At 36.3% G+C, this 16,160-nt stretch overlaps 1 protein-coding gene across 1 annotated transcript in view; it reads left to right on the top strand.

Annotated features, from left to right (window-relative positions):
* The window catches only part of LOC105301394 (cytochrome P450 2C42-like), a 44,155-nt gene that overhangs the window by 10,787 nt on the left and 17,208 nt on the right, over positions 1–16,160 (top strand). The window contains exons 2-4 of the mRNA XM_011374033.2: positions 4,813–4,966; positions 6,162–6,330; positions 7,287–7,358. Coding sequence (XP_011372335.1) covers positions 4,813–4,966; positions 6,162–6,330; positions 7,287–7,358 — 395 coding nt within the window. The remainder of the gene's footprint in view (positions 1–4,812; positions 4,967–6,161; positions 6,331–7,286; positions 7,359–16,160) is intronic.

The raw sequence follows: 16,160 nt of genomic DNA, 5'->3' as shown, positions 1-16,160 counted from the left end.
TGGTGTTCAGTGGGCTAATGCAGATTCAGATTTGGGACAAGTGCTGAGCCTGGGGCAACTCCACAGAAGTCTCAGAGCCCACTGAGGCCAGCTGCTGTTTGCCTGGGGGCCATATACCCCCAAGAGTTGTCCAAGAAAAACTACAGTGGGAGCCAACGACGGCTGCCTGTCAGTCATGAAAAGGTCTCTGGTGTTGTGCAAGTTGGAAGAGGTAGAGTCCCAGGGAGTCACCAGGGTGGAGTGAGCAGGGCTCACCAGGCCAATGAAAATTCAGATTGTGCTGTGTAGTCCATGTCCATGAGTCTCTGTTTGTTTGTCCTGTTCATATGTTGCTTTTAGGTTTATATCTCACATATAAGTGATATCATGTAATTTTTAGCATGATTATCTCGAAGTCTATCCATGTTGTCACAAATGGCAGTATTTCATCTCTTTTTATGGTTAAGTATTATTCCATTGTATATATGTACCACAGCTTCTTTAACCAATCATCTGTCGTAGGACACTTTGATTGCTTCCATGTCCTGGCCACCATGAATAATGCTGCTATGAACATCAATGTGCAAATATCTTTTCAGATATGGGTTTTCAAGTCTTTGGGGTAAATACCCAGTAGAGATATTGCTGGATCATATGGTCGATCAATTCTTAGTGTTTCGAGGAACCTCCATACTGTTTTCCATAGTGGCTGTACTAATGTGCAGTCCCATCAGCAGTGTATGAGGGTTCCTTTTTCTCCACATCCTCTCCAACATTTGTTACTACTTGTCCTCATGATTATAGCTATTTTAACAGGTGTGAAATGTTATCTCATTGTGCTTTTGATTTGCATTTCCCTAATATCTAGCGATGTTGAGCATCTTTTCATGTTTATTGACAAATGTATGTCATCTCAGGAGAAGTGTCTGTTCAGGTCCTCTGCCCATTTTTTGATTGGATCATTTGTTTTTTTGTTTTTATTGAGTCGTACGAGTTCTTTGTATATTTTGGATAGTGGGCCATTATTGGAGGTGTTGCTTGCAAATATATTTTCCCATTCAGATGGTTGTCTCTTTACCTTGTTGACAATTTCTTTTGCAGAACAGAAGCTTTTTAGTTTGATGTAGTCCCATTCATTTATTTTTGCTTTTATTTCCCTTGCTTTTGAGGTCAAATTTATAAAATCCTCTTTTAGTCCAAGGTCCTTGAGTTTAGTTCCTATGTTTTCTTCTATGCATTTTATTGTTTCAGGTATTATATTCAGGTCTTTAATCCATTTTGAGTTAATTTTGGTGTGTGATGATAGACAACAGGTGTGTGGTGATAGACAACAGGTGTGTGGTGACAGACAACAGGTGTGTGGTGATAGACAACATTCTTTTGCAGGTGGCTTTCCAGTTTTCCCAGCACCATTCATTAGAGAGACTTTCCTTTCTCCACTGTATGTTTTTGGCTTTTTGTTGAAAATTATTTGCCCAATATAAATATGGGTTTACTTCTGGACTCTCAATTCTGTTCCACTGGTCTGTGTGTCTGTTTTTCTGCCAATACCTTTCTGTTTTAATTACTATCGCTTTGTAGTATAATTTGAAGTCAAGCAGTGTGATGTCCCCAGCCTCGTTCTTTTTTCTCAGGATGGCTTTGGCAATTCAGGGTCTTTTGTGCTTCCATACAAATCTGATGTTTTTTTGTTCTGTTTCTTTAAAAAATGCCAATGGGAGTTTGATGGTGATTGCATTAAATCTGTATAATGCTTTAGGTAATATGGTCATTTTAACTATGTTGATTCTTCCCATCCAAGAACACGGAATATCTTTCCATTTCTTTGTATCTTCTTCAATTTCTTTTAATAGGGTCTTATAGTTTTCATTATATAGGTCCTTCTCATGTTTCTTTAAATTTATTCCAATTTGTTGCAATTTAAAAGGAATTATTTTTTCCACTTCTTTTTCTGACACTTTATTATTAGAGTATAGAAACGGTATGAAATTTTTGAACATTGATTTTGTATCCAGAGACTTTATTGTATTTGCTTATTGTTTCTACTAGTGTTCTTGTGGAGTTTTTAGGGTTTTCTATATAGAGAATCATGTCATCTGCAAATAGTGACAGTTTGACTTCCTTGTTTCCTATTTGGATGCCTTTTATTACTTTCTGATTGCACTTGCTAGGACCTCCAATGACCATAATTTCTCTATCCAGTCGTCTGCTGGGCATTTAGGTTGTTTCCATATCTTGGCTATTGTAAATTATGCTGCCATGAATATTGGAGTGCATAGATCTTTACTTTTTGTTCACATAACAGTAGTAAGAAGTGAAGTGGTTCACCTTTTTAGACACCAAGTTAATAAGGGCTTTGATATCTTCAACATGTGGCTTCCAGTGTCACCCAGGATTCATCTCTTTGCATGGTAGTGGAGGGAGCTAAGAACAAGGAAAAGAGCAAATAGTGTTTTTAATGGATCGGATATGACAGTGGTACACAACACTTCTTTTACATTGCATGGGCTGTAACTTAGTCACAGGGTTATACCTAAATCTCAGAGGAACTGGGCAATGTGGGTATCTGTGTGCCCAGGAAGAAGAAGAGAACATAGATTATGGTAATCAGCTAGTAGTTTTGGGCACAATAACTTGAAAAACTAAGCAACTTCTTTAGTAACTTCTTGATAAACATTGCAAATGTTTCACAATATATGTATGTCAAGTCCTTCTACTGTGCACCTTAACCTTATACAGTGCTGAATGTCAGTTTTATCTCAGTAAGACTGAGGGGAAAAAGCATTGGTGGTTCACACCAAAACCTTCTCAATGCGTAGGGCTGCTTTACAGATCACCCGGAGGAGTGTAGGTGTGAAGGGATGGAGAAACAGCAGTGTAAATCTGCTTGGTGTGTGCCTATGTGTGTGCACATGCAGGACTTGGAGTGGGGTAGAAGAGAAAGGGGTGGGCTAGAGACTTAGCAGGAAAGGAGTAAGATCAAAATCATGAGACATGTGGTTTTTAACCTCAATATTTAAATATTTTTCAAGAACATTATCAACTCAATAATACTATATTCTTTATGGTGACGCCATTATTATTTTTAAAACCAATGTTATATTACTGTCCAGATGGGGTGTTTCCCTTTTCTTTTGCTGATATTAATATTTAAAATGCAATTATTGCAAATATTTTCATAATTCTTGGGATTTTCCTTAGAATAAATTTCTGAACATGATAGCAGTGTATCAATGGACATTGTGTGAACTTTTGACACATTTTATCTAGGAATGAAGGGAGACTTAGCAGAAAGCATAAGAACATGAGGCTTATACTGCATTTATTGTTCTATAACCTTACGCTTAAATTTAATATATTAAATAAATATTTTCAGATGTTTAATTTTAAATGTTTAAAATAACATTATTAATGAAATGTACAGTATTCCATTATTTTAGATGTATCATAGTTTATCTAACCAGTCTTTTATTTTTGGCTAGATAAACTATTCTCAGTTGTTGCTATTAATATTTTAAAATTCAATTAGTATTAATTATTGTGCATCTCTGACTACTTTATTAGACTAAAACTTTGGAAATGGAATTAGTGAGTCAATAAATTTTGAGTTTTGATACATATTACCTGGGAAATTATTTTGTGCACTTAATTCATATTCCAAGCAGAATTTATTATGAACTGGTTCAACTTTTTCCATAGTGAATATGACCTTTTGGTTTCCTGACCTATGATCACCTAGACTCTGCTTGATTCTACCCAGCTACGAGGATTTCACACTGCTGGGGTATCCCATTTCCTCAATGGATAATTATAACCATTAGAAGTTTCTTTCACATGTTGAGCAGAACCTTTTCTCCTTGCAACTTCTACTTTTTGATCCCTGCTAAGTTTTTCTTTTTGAGTTGTAGTGTTGTGGCAGTTACCACACAGAGGCAGGATGGACCTCCTGCACCAAATTTGATTTAGAAGTTGAGATCAAAGGTGTCATGCACACCCCAATAGGATATGAAAAAGTTTATCACTGACATAATGAAGCTTTCTGTGGAGGCTAGGGTGGTCCCTAAGTAGATCCCAAAATGTCCTGACACAGCAGGAAAAGAATACTGGCTCAAGGTTAGGGGATGAGAGCTCGTCAGAGCTTGGGTGGTTTAAACACTCTGCTTGTACCAACGGAGAGACTACTAGAATTTTTTTTATATCAATTTATCCAGATGTGAGTAGAAGAAAAAGTAAGGCTGAGAAGTTGCCAACAGCCAAACACCAAAAAATGGAGTCATATTTATCATGTATAGAGACCCTGTTTCCCATACTATAACATATTTTTTCAAATATCTGAATGTACCTTCGGGGTTTTTCATTATTCTTCTATAAGAAAAGCACACTCGACTTTTTTCAACTGTGTTTTATAAAATATGATTTCAAGTGTCCTCAGTTTCCTTATTTTCTTATTAGGTTGCTCAGTTTCTTGTGGGCATCAGGAAGTAGTCACACTGAGAGCTAAATTTTACGCCTTTAAAGATATCTTTAAGTGAAGTCCTTCTTGTAAATTATCTGTGGCTCTTATTTGGAGAATGATGTAAATGGGAGACTACTGGGGTGGGGGAGGAATTAATAAATAAATTGGACTGGGTTACAGTTTTGTTTGGGGAAACACAGTAAATTTTATTATAGGCATGTTGATTTTTTAGTGATGATGGCATATCCAGGTAGTTCCTATACTTAAAAAATCTTAGAAGTCAACCTTCTCAATTATTTTAAACAATCAACTTATGATTCATGTGAAAATTCTGCTCTAGCTTTTAACTTACATTGTTTTTAGCATCTGCCTTTGAGATCCTACTTTCCTTCTGGGCTGTGTTCGCTGCAATGTGATCTGTTCCATACTTTTCCAGCATCGCTTTGAGTACAACAATGAGATATTTCTAAAAGTTATAAAGCGTTTGTATGAAAACTTCATGATTCTAGGCACAGCCTGGATACAGGTAAAGTCATTTCCTTTAAATAGGAAATAATTTTCTAGGTAATTTATTCTTCATGCCTATCCCATCCCTTTGCCTTTTTCTCAAAATGACTAAAGTAATGTTTATCAAACTATTATTTGTAACCACTTAGTGAGTTATCAAATCAATTTAATGTGTTGAAAGGAATTTTAAAACATGAACTATAGTAATAGAAAGAAAAATATTATGTCATAGTGCATCAAAAAATAACAAGGTATTTTTGAGAAAAATTTTTTCCTGATTTGTATATCTATAGATGAAAAAGGTGGTGGTGTAAAGTATATTTCTTACTATAGTACATTGTCAAAAATGTTAGTAACCTATAATATACAATCATTAACAATTAAAATTCAATGTGGATCATAGGTCATAATGTGTTCCACCTGGGAAGGACCCTGGAGAACAAATAGTCGACCTCTCATTTTTAGAACAGGAAACTGTCACCTGGAGATATTAAGCATATTTTCCAAAGTAGCCTAGCCTAGACAAGGAATGAGCTACACCTGGATCTAGATTTCTCGATTATCTATCTAGTTTGATACAAGCTACCAGCCTGAATAAAATCCTTCAGTGCCTACTGAGGGTATTAAGTTATGAAGGTGTTGTCTAAAGCAGTCAGCAAACTTTAAGATTGGGAATGGCCAGATGAAGGAGGGCAATGTGCACATTCTTGGGAGTATAAAAATGCCTAAATAAAAATAAACTAAGTAATTTTAATCTTTCTAATGCATGGTTTCTTCATTACAAAAAAAGGGATATAAGTTCTACTGACTTTTTAGGTGACTTGCAGAAATATGTGTATGGTAAATTGGGATACACACTGGGTTCTAGCTCTATCACTAATTTGGTTTCTTAGACTGGTTGACTAACCTTTCTGAACCTCAGTATCCTCATTTGGAAGGAGATGCTATGCTCCTGAATTCCTTCAGATAATTATGGTTACGAAATAAATTTAAATAGTTTTGGAATTGCTTTACAACTTGTGTATACTGTAACTCTGGCCATTATATCAGTTCCCTCTCCTTCAAGTTCCAAGTATGTTCTTGGAATCAAGTGCAGAAAGCATGTCTTATTCATCTTTATCTACTCAGCACATAGAAAAGTGTCTGATACATAATATGGGACTGTAAAAGTTTGCTGAGTGAATTAACGAATAATTTTTTTACTCTTTCATCTCTACAGTGCTTTCTCTTTTATAATACATTATCTCCCAGGAAGTCATAATAAATTAATCGAAAAAATTATTGAACAAAAAAAATTTATTTTGGAGAAAGTGAAAGAACACCAAAAATCCCTGGACCTCAATAACCCTCAAGACTTTATTGACTATTTTCTGATTAAAATGGAAAAGGTATAAATGACCCAAATTTGCTACTTCATCTTTGTGGGTGATATGACTCATGGATTAGCTTTGATCTTCCTGATGAAATTGGGATAGTAAAACAGTGTTTCTTCTTAAAGATGTATTAATTGCTTGTGCAAACCATATTGAGTGTCTTGAAATACTTCTAAATTCTCACCTAAAATGACTTAGAAGGTTTTATATTTGCCATGTTAAAGCTGGTTCTTTATTTAGAAGCAGATTAAAGCACACACACACAAACAAGCACATACACATTATTTATTAATGATAAGCAACATATTATTGTTCATAAAATAAGTTCCATAAGTGGAAGATGTAACACATGAGGGAACATAGGAATCGATAGGAATCTAGAAAGGCTTGCCTTTGGAAAAACACTGAGAAATCTTCCCAGATGACACAGATTTAGTGAGAACTCTGGCTTAGATTAACAGAGAAGACAAAATAGATCTAGGGAATGAAATTGTAGTGATCAAGTATGTGGAATTTTCAAAAGGGTTATCTTGATTGTAATTGAGAAACTGTTGAGAGTATAATAACTGATGACATTGGGAATAGGGATGCAGTTTGGGGGGTAGGTGGTTCTGGAGGCTTGAATAAGAAATTTAGACATGATAAAATAGACAATAGTTGATAGAATTGACAGTAGCAGCGATGACTTGATAAAAATTATGTCCGAAAAAAATTATAGAGTAACTCATTGGCTCTTGTGGGTAAGAAAGTGAGGAATCAGAAAGGACTTGTTGGAAATTTGTAACTGAATTTATTTTAACTGTTTGAAGGAATCCTAACAACTCATCTAACTTTATCTTTCAGCTATAGCACTCTCTGATGACTGGCTTAATTTTCCAAATAAGCAAATTAAGCAAATAATGATGTTATTGAGCTATTTTATGTTATCTCTAAGGCTCTTTTATTAGGCAATTCTAACACATCATTCTTAGGAAAAGCACAATAAACAATCTGTATTTACCATGGACAACTTGATCATTATGGTAATGGATATATTTTCTGGGGCAACAGAGACAATATGCGCCACCCTGAGATATGCATTCCTGCTCTTGCTGAAGCATCCAGAGGTCACAGATATGATCACAGATGATGCGCAGAATGAAATTCCAGGTGGAAATTGGCAGGCAACATTGATAACTATTCCACTCTTCACCTGCCTAAACGATGTACGAGAAAATTTCACTAGTACATCTTCCTATCATTGGATATATTAATTTCAAATTAGATTATAGTACAAAAAGAGAAAAACAATTTAAATAGCAGCAGAGATTTGAAAGGTCATTGTTTCCCTGCTATGGTGGAGAGTCCTTGATTTGCATTGGGATGGATGAAGTAAACAGAGTTGTCTTATGATCTGGAAAGAATTTGCCTTCCTCTTTCCCTGAAAAGATAGCACTTGATATACCTTCCATGTCCAGATAAGTATATTTTCATCAAAAGATATTTCTACTCAAATGCACTGGCAATCTAAAGATTGACTCAACAAAATTACATTCTTTTTCTACCAAAGAGACTTACTCTCTAAGTAAAAAATTACACAAACGAATATTTCTTTTCAAATATACCATTTTGGGCAAACAGATTTTTCCTCACAAACATGATTTCTCCTGCAAATGCAACTTTTCCATTTTTCCTCCTCTTTTTTTTTGTTGAGTCCTCATCTAAGAGGATTATTTCTATCACCACTATATCACATTTTGTGTTTTGGCACATTAAAACACTTTTAGTACAATTAAATCTCACAAAGCTCATCTCCATGACATCAACACCAGATTTTCTACTTTGTTTAAAGTCCTTCTTCCCTCCCAGTATGAATGAGGTTCTTTCCAAATGGTACAATTTAAAAGCATAGCCTCGAATTCCTTTGCTTGTGCACACGTGAGATATGATGATATATTTCTTTCATGTGACACGGACTCGTTTAGCCAAATAACTTCACTTATACTTCTAAGACCTACGTTGATTATGATTATAAATAGTATATGACATTTTTTCTTTAAACTTTTAAATCTTATATACGTTGCAAAAGCCCTTCTCATGTCATATCTCCCCATTGCTTCCATTTTCATTTTCCATTGGATTTTTTCAAATGGAAAAACATTTTTTGCATTATATCATTTATATTTTTCTCTTTTTCTTCCCACCTTCATCTCTTACTGTATCATTTTATTAAACATCTGGTTTTATAAGCGGTTCCTAATCACTTTATATAATCACTTTCTTCTAGACAAAACTCCAGCCTCTCAATCTGAGAAAGTGTAAAAATTCTCTAAAATTCCTAACCTTTTATTTTATAGCTATTAAGTCACAGAGTTTTATACGCTCCTTACAAAAAAACATTCTTCAGGTTGTAGATAAATACCATTTGACCCAAATAGCAACATGGTATTGGAGAAAATGGTTTATAGACTCTATCAGCAATGGTTTTTCCTCATAGAAAAAAGTTAATAAGTATTTGTTTTAACTAATGAATAGTCCTACTTAAACTATATATTATTAACATGTATTTTATAGGTAAAAGAAAAATATAATTCACTAACACAAATTACTTTCAGTAATCTTATTCGATTTCTAAGATTGTGGTTTTGGGAATCAGAAAGACCACATAATATCTGGATGTACTTAAGAAATATATTTACTTTTCTGAACCTGTTTTCTAATTTTTAAGATACACAAAATAATACCCAACACATAGAATCATTTTAAGGAATGATAAAGTAATATAATAAATAATGCAGCATGCTTTTCGAATTTTGCATTCTAAATAAATGTTAACTTACTTCTTGTTCCTATGTGCTGAGTCAACTAAACATCTTTTTTAATTGTTTTATTTATGAACCGTTTACTACAGTGGGTAGAACTTACCTTCTTGGTACTTATGTATTTAAAATAAAACAACTGGTATACACAAAGAGGTTATACTACATGGTTTATAGTGAGCCTTCAAGATTGCAGGCCCCTAAGTCTATCAAACAAAAGTACACAAAATAGAAAATCGAAGTTGAGAAATGAAGTTCATGATTCAATTGTGTTTTATATGCACATGTATTTAAGTCTCTAAAGAGATTACAATTTGTCCAGGAAATTGAAATTGTTTCTTTTTTTTCCCTTACGGAGATAGCCATACGTAATTTTCTGTCTCCCCATCTCCCAGCACAATGTAACCATAATTAAGAAGATTATTTTAAAGGTCTTTCCCATTTCACATAAATTCTGATTCCTATCTTGCAGCTAAAGTCCAGGAGGAGATTGACTGTGATTGGCAGACACCGGAACCCCTGCATGCAGGACAGGTGTCACATGCCCTACATGAATGCTGTGGTTCATGAGATCCAGAGATACATTATCCTTATCCCCAACAACCTACCCTATAAGATTACTCAGGATATTAAGTTCAGAGAATATCTTATTCCCAAGGTGAGAGATCTTTCACTGATACTCCTTCTTAGGAATCTTAGGTTATCAACTATCACAGTAGTAGAATTACAGGTTGCCTAACTTCCTACAGGTATTGCTAATCATAACTCAGGCATCTTACTGGTGCTCTGATCACATGTTCCTTTCCTTCTAGTTCATTGATACAATCTTATAGATATAATATTGCTTATATCACCACAGGATTTTTAGTACACTCTGCTGGTCCATTAGCCCAATCTGCTGTCTACTTCTCTGCTTTACAGTGTATGTCTTAATATTCCTACCACTTAACCAGTATCTTATACTCTCCTTGCTTCCTCAACTATCTGTATCACTTACTTGTCAAATTTTTCATAAATAAAATATGCAACAATTTAATTGAAAGAACACAGTAGAAGGAGGGAATATTTAATAGTTTCTCATCCTGATGGGGAAGTAAAGGGTTTTCGGAATACAGCCACTTAAGAGGAGTTTTTAAGAAGACCTCATACTCGGTTCCAAACAGAATGAGCTGGATTTTCAGTGACATCAACACTTTAAGACAATAGTGCAATTTATTTGTTGAGAACAATGTACTCCAAGGAGCTTCCTTAATTTTCTAAAAAGCAAGTACTTGGGTCAGCCTACAAATTGGAGAGGATGGCCTTGGAGTCAATGAACAGTGCCCTGGACTGGCATTATATGATTTAAGACCTGTTGGGCTTAGTCATTAATTTATGTGACATGAAATAAATAAATTCTCCTTTTTATGCCTCAATCTCCTCACCTATAAAACAAAAGGATAAGTTAAAGGACTTTTTTCCAAGCTCCATGACCTCCTTTATAATCTAGTTTATCTGTTTCTTCTTAAATCAGGGCACAAGTATATTTATATCTCTGACTTCTGTCCTATATGATGACAAAGAGTTTCCCAACCCAGATCAGTTTGATCCTGGCCACTTCCTGGATGAAAGGGGCAACTTTAAGAAGAGTAATTACTTCATAGCTTTTTCAGCAGGCAAGCAAGCTTCATTTTTATCTATACATCAGGGATCAAACTAGATGAGGAAGGGCTTTGCATGGAGGTGACTCTGCATTAGACAAATAGTCATTTGTATGAGGCCAGAGGCACAACCCCCAAAGTCTAGGTTTTCATTGGATTGGAGGCTGATCACTGAGTTCTGTTCCATAACCCACCACTGAGATTCTTAAGAACTCCTCCTAGAAGCCTGACTCCACTCATACTTTCCTTACCCACCCAGGGAGGCCAGTTCACTCAATACACTTCACTGAGGACCCTATGTGGAGCGGACTCATGTTCAGACCCAAGGATACAAACGTAAATAAGAAACAGATCTTTTCTCTAAGAGAGAGGAAGGCAAATTAACAGGCATTGAGACTCCAAAGAGACAAATACTCTTTGAGGGGACGTTGTGGGAGCCCAGAAAGAGAAGCTCCTGATTCTTGCCTTTTGGGGGGGTGGGGCAGGAGCAGAGGGCAAAGTAGTTGGAGGGTAAGGGAAAATTTCTTGCAGAAAGTAGCATTTGAGTATCACCCTTCAATTTGTCAGGGTCCTGGAAAAAATAGGTGGCATACTCAAAAAGGCCAATTAAAGAAAGTTTAATGAAAAGAATGTTTTCAGAGGTGTGAACAGGATTAAGGGAAGTAACAAGATGTGGTAAATTACTCAGGGACTAGCACCGGCAGGAAGATGTTACCATCCTAGGTTGGAAGAAACAAGGGAAGGTAGATGTTACTGGAACCCAAGTAGATCTTTAGCAAAGAGAGAATGTACGCCTCAACAGGAGATGTGTCTATAGGTGGAGGAATATAGTCACTGCCTAAACTGTGGCCTGGCAGGGTGAAATTAAGGAAATCATACTCTGGTCATTTTAATATCTAATCCTCTGAATTGAGAGAGAACTAACTTCTGGGTTTATGCACTCTGTAGAAATCAGCTTTCTTAACATAGTGTAACCATAAAAGACAAACACACACAGAATGGGCCTGGAAGGATGAAGAAACAAAGAATATTCAGCACACTCCAAAGGAGAAACAGTGGGAAGAGTAGAGGGTGAAGGGTTTTTCCTATAGAAGTCACTGAAACAGAGACAAAAATGGGAGATTTGCTCCTGATTGAATATCTAAGAAAATAAGTATCAAGAAAATTTTGGTCTTGTCATCCCAAGATTATGAGCAATACCCAGAGATGATCCCAAAACAAGACACTACTATACTGTTCCTTATCTTTCTCCTTGTATTTTGGGCCCACTGTTGCATAATGAGCCTGCTCAAGATTTCTATTCATTTCACATTTGCAGGCTTACTTTTATTCCGACACTGTGGGTACCATTATAATATCTAAGGCCCTACATTAAGAGCTTATGTTCCAGTCTGTGAGATAGATGAATAATTATAATTTCACGTGAAGTGTGCTGTATCAGGAGCATTAACGAGGGTGTGGAAAACAGAGAGGGAGTAAATTACATACCCTGAGCACCCCATCTCCCAGCACAATGTAACCATAATTAAGAAGATTATTTTAAAGGTCTTTCCCATTTCACATAAATTCTGATTCCTATCTTGCAGCTAAAGTCCAGGAGGAGATTGACTGTGATTGGCAGACACCGGAACCCCTGCATGCAGGACAGGTGTCACATGCCCTACATGAATGCTGTGGTTCATGAGATCCAGAGATACATTATCCTTATCCCCAACAACTTACCCTATAAGATTACTCAGGATATTAAGTTCAGAGAATATCTTATTCCCAAGGTGAGAGATCTTTCACTGATACTCCTTCTTAGGAATCTTAGGTTATCAACTATCACAGTAGTAGAATTACAGGTTGCCTAACTTCCTACAGGTATTGCTAATCATAACTCAGGCATCTTACTGGTGCTCTGATCACATGCTCCTTTCCTTCTAGTTCATTGATACAATCTTATAGATATAATATTGCTTATATCACCACAGGATTTTTAGTACACTCTGCTGGTCCATTAGCCCAATCTGCTGTCTACTTCTCTGCTTTACAGTGTATGTCTTAATATTCCTACCACTTAACCAGTATCTTATACTCTCCTTGCTTCCTCAACTATCTGTATCACTTACTTGTCAAATTTTTCATAAATAAAATATGCAACAATTTAATTGAAAGAACACAGTAGAAGGAGGGAATATTTAATAGTTTCTCATCCTGATGGGGAAGTAAAGGGTTTTCGGAATACAGCCACTTAAGAGGAGTTTTTAAGAAGACCTCATACTCGGTTCCAAACAGAATGAGCTGGATTTTCAGTGACATCAACACTTTAAGACAATAGTGCAATTTATTTGTTGAGAACAATGTACTCCAAGGAGCTTCCTTAATTTTCTAAAAAGCAAGTACTTGGGTCAGCCTACAAATTGGAGAGGATGGCCTTGGAGTCAATGAACAGTGCCCTGGACTGGCATTATATGATTTAAGACCTGTTGGGCTTAGTCATTAATTTATGTGACATGAAATAAATAAATTCTCCTTTTTATGCCTCAATCTCCTCACCTATAAAACAAAAGGATAAGTTAAAGGACTTTTTTCCAAGCTCCATGACCTCCTTTATAATCTAGTTTATCTGTTTCTTCTTAAATCAGGGCACAAGTATATTTATATCTCTGACTTCTGTCCTATATGATGACAAAGAGTTTCCCAACCCAGATCAGTTTGATCCTGGCCACTTCCTGGATGAAAGGGGCAACTTTAAGAAGAGTAATTACTTCATAGCTTTTTCAGCAGGCAAGCAAGCTTCATTTTTATCTATACATCAGGGATCAAACTAGATGAGGAAGGGCTTTGCATGGAGGTGACTCTGCATTAGACAAATAGTCATTTGTATGAGGCCAGAGGCACAACCCCCAAAGTCTAGGTTTTCATTGGATTGGAGGCTGATCACTGAGTTCTGTTCCATAACCCACCACTGAGATTCTTAAGAACTCCTCCTAGAAGCCTGACTCCACTCATACTTTCCTTACCCACCCAGGGAGGCCAGTTCACTCAATACACTTCACTGAGGACCCTATGTGGAGCGGACTCATGTTCAGACCCAAGGATACAAACGTAAATAAGAAACAGATCTTTTCTCTAAGAGAGAGGAAGGCAAATTAACAGGCATTGAGACTCCAAAGAGACAAATACTCTTTGAGGGGACGTTGTGGGAGCCCAGAAAGAGAAGCTCCTGATTCTTGCCTTTTGGGGGGGTGGGGCAGGAGCAGAGGGCAAAGTAGTTGGAGGGTAAGGGAAAATTTCTTGCAGAAAGTAGCATTTGAGTATCACCCTTCAATTTGTCAGGGTCCTGGAAAAAATAGGTGGCATACTCAAAAAGGCCAATTAAAGAAAGTTTAATGAAAAGAATGTTTTCAGAGGTGTGAACAGGATTAAGGGAAGTAACAAGATGTGGTAAATTACTCAGGGACTAGCACCGGCAGGAAGATGTTACCATCCTAGGTTGGAAGAAACAAGGGAAGGTAGATGTTACTGGAACCCAAGTAGATCTTTAGCAAAGAGAGAATGTATGCCTCAACAGGAGATGTGTCTATAGGTGGAGGAATATAGTCACTGCCTAAACTGTGGCCTGGCAGGGTGAAATTAAGGAAATCATACTCTGGTCATTTTAATATCTAATCCTCTGAATTGAGAGAGAACTAACTTCTGGGTTTATGCACTCTGTAGAAATCAGCTTTCTTAACATAGTGTAACCATAAAAGACAAACACACACAGAATGGGCCTGGAAGGATGAAGAAACAAAGAATATTCAGCACACTCCAAAGGAGAAACAGTGGGAAGAGTAGAGGGTGAAGGGTTTTTCCTATAGAAGTCACTGAAACAGAGACAAAAATGGGAGATTTGCTCCTGATTGAATATCTAAGAAAATAAGTATCAAGAAAATTTTGGTCTTGTCATCCCAAGATTATGAGCAATACCCAGAGATGATCCCAAAACAAGACACTACTATACTGTTCCTTATCTTCTCCTTGTATTTTGGGCCCACTGTTGCATAATGAGCCTGCTCAAGATTTCTATTCATTTCACATTTGCAGGCTTACTTTTATTCCGACACTGTGGGTACCATTATAATATCTAAGGCCCTACATTAAGAGCTTATGTTCCAGTCTGTGAGATAGATGAATAATTATAATTTCACGTGAAGTGTGCTGTATCAGGAGCATTAACGAGGGTGTGGAAAACAGAGAGGGAGTGAATTACATACCCTGAGCACGTCAAAGAAGTTTGCGTACAATTGATGACATCTGAGCTAGATCTAGAAGGATGTGGAGAATATCAGCAGGAAGAGCAGAGGAGAAGACTAGTTCATTTGAGGGAATGACTGGAATGTGAGATAACAGTCGAAATTGCCAGTCTGTTTTGAGATTAGTGGATAGGTAGTAATGCTTGTGGCTAGTTTGTGATGTTTCTTTTTATACTTAGTAATGGTAAGCTCTTGAACTTTTTTAAAGCAGAGATATGACAAGGTTAAGGTTATATTTTAGAATCAGGATGAGGAGAGATAAACCTATTGAGTTGTGTGTTGGAGGTAGATAGAAAAGTACAGTGTGTATCTCATGCCAATTGGAATACGTAAGTGTGTGTGTGTCTGTGTGCGTGTAGAAAAATGTCACTGACGAGATTCAGCAAAGCAAATCCAGAAAATATTTAGTCATATAGCGTGCATGTAGAAATAATGTGCTGAGGAAATGAAAGAAACCGGGTTTCAATGTAGATAGGAGAAGACATAGGTTAATTAGCCTTTTACTGACATTTATTTATTTATTTGTTCTATATTTTTTAAGCCTCCCTGCATGCTAACACAGAAACGGCATTAAATAAATATTTAATTTATGTGTCATTTTTAGGAAAAAGAATTTGTATTGGAGAAGGCCTGGCCTGCATGGAGCTGTTTTTAATACTGACCCACATTTTACAGCATTTTATCTTAAAACATTTGGTTGATCCAAAGGACATAGACACCACCACAGCCTTCAGTGGGGTAGGCTCTATAGCACCCCCTTATGAGCTCTGTTTCATTCCAATCTGATGAAAGAGCAGGCTACCAGTTTGCAGAGCAAGTCTCTCCACCCTCACCTGAACAAGCCGGATGCTTTCTGTCTAGTGTGTTAGCCATTATCCATCTCTCCCTGAACAGCAGTAATGACATTCCTGAGCTATCTCCTCAAATTTGCCATATCCTTTAAAAAATAAAACTATAAAACCTCTAGTGTGAAACATAAAGTCTTGTTTCTGTTTTTCTTTTTCCTTAAAAATATTTTTTTCAATTACAGTTGACATTATCATCAATAAGAGAAAGTAATCTCAATCTTGAACTCTGCAAAGATGTTTCTAAAAATAGGTCACAAAAAGCACCAATTATAAATAGGT

This window comes from Pteropus vampyrus, unplaced genomic scaffold (genome assembly GCF_000151845.1).
Source record: "Pteropus vampyrus isolate Shadow unplaced genomic scaffold, Pvam_2.0 Scaffold238, whole genome shotgun sequence".
Classification (NCBI taxonomy): domain Eukaryota; kingdom Metazoa; phylum Chordata; class Mammalia; order Chiroptera; family Pteropodidae; genus Pteropus; species Pteropus vampyrus.
This window is presented reverse-complemented; position numbering and strand designations above follow the sequence as displayed.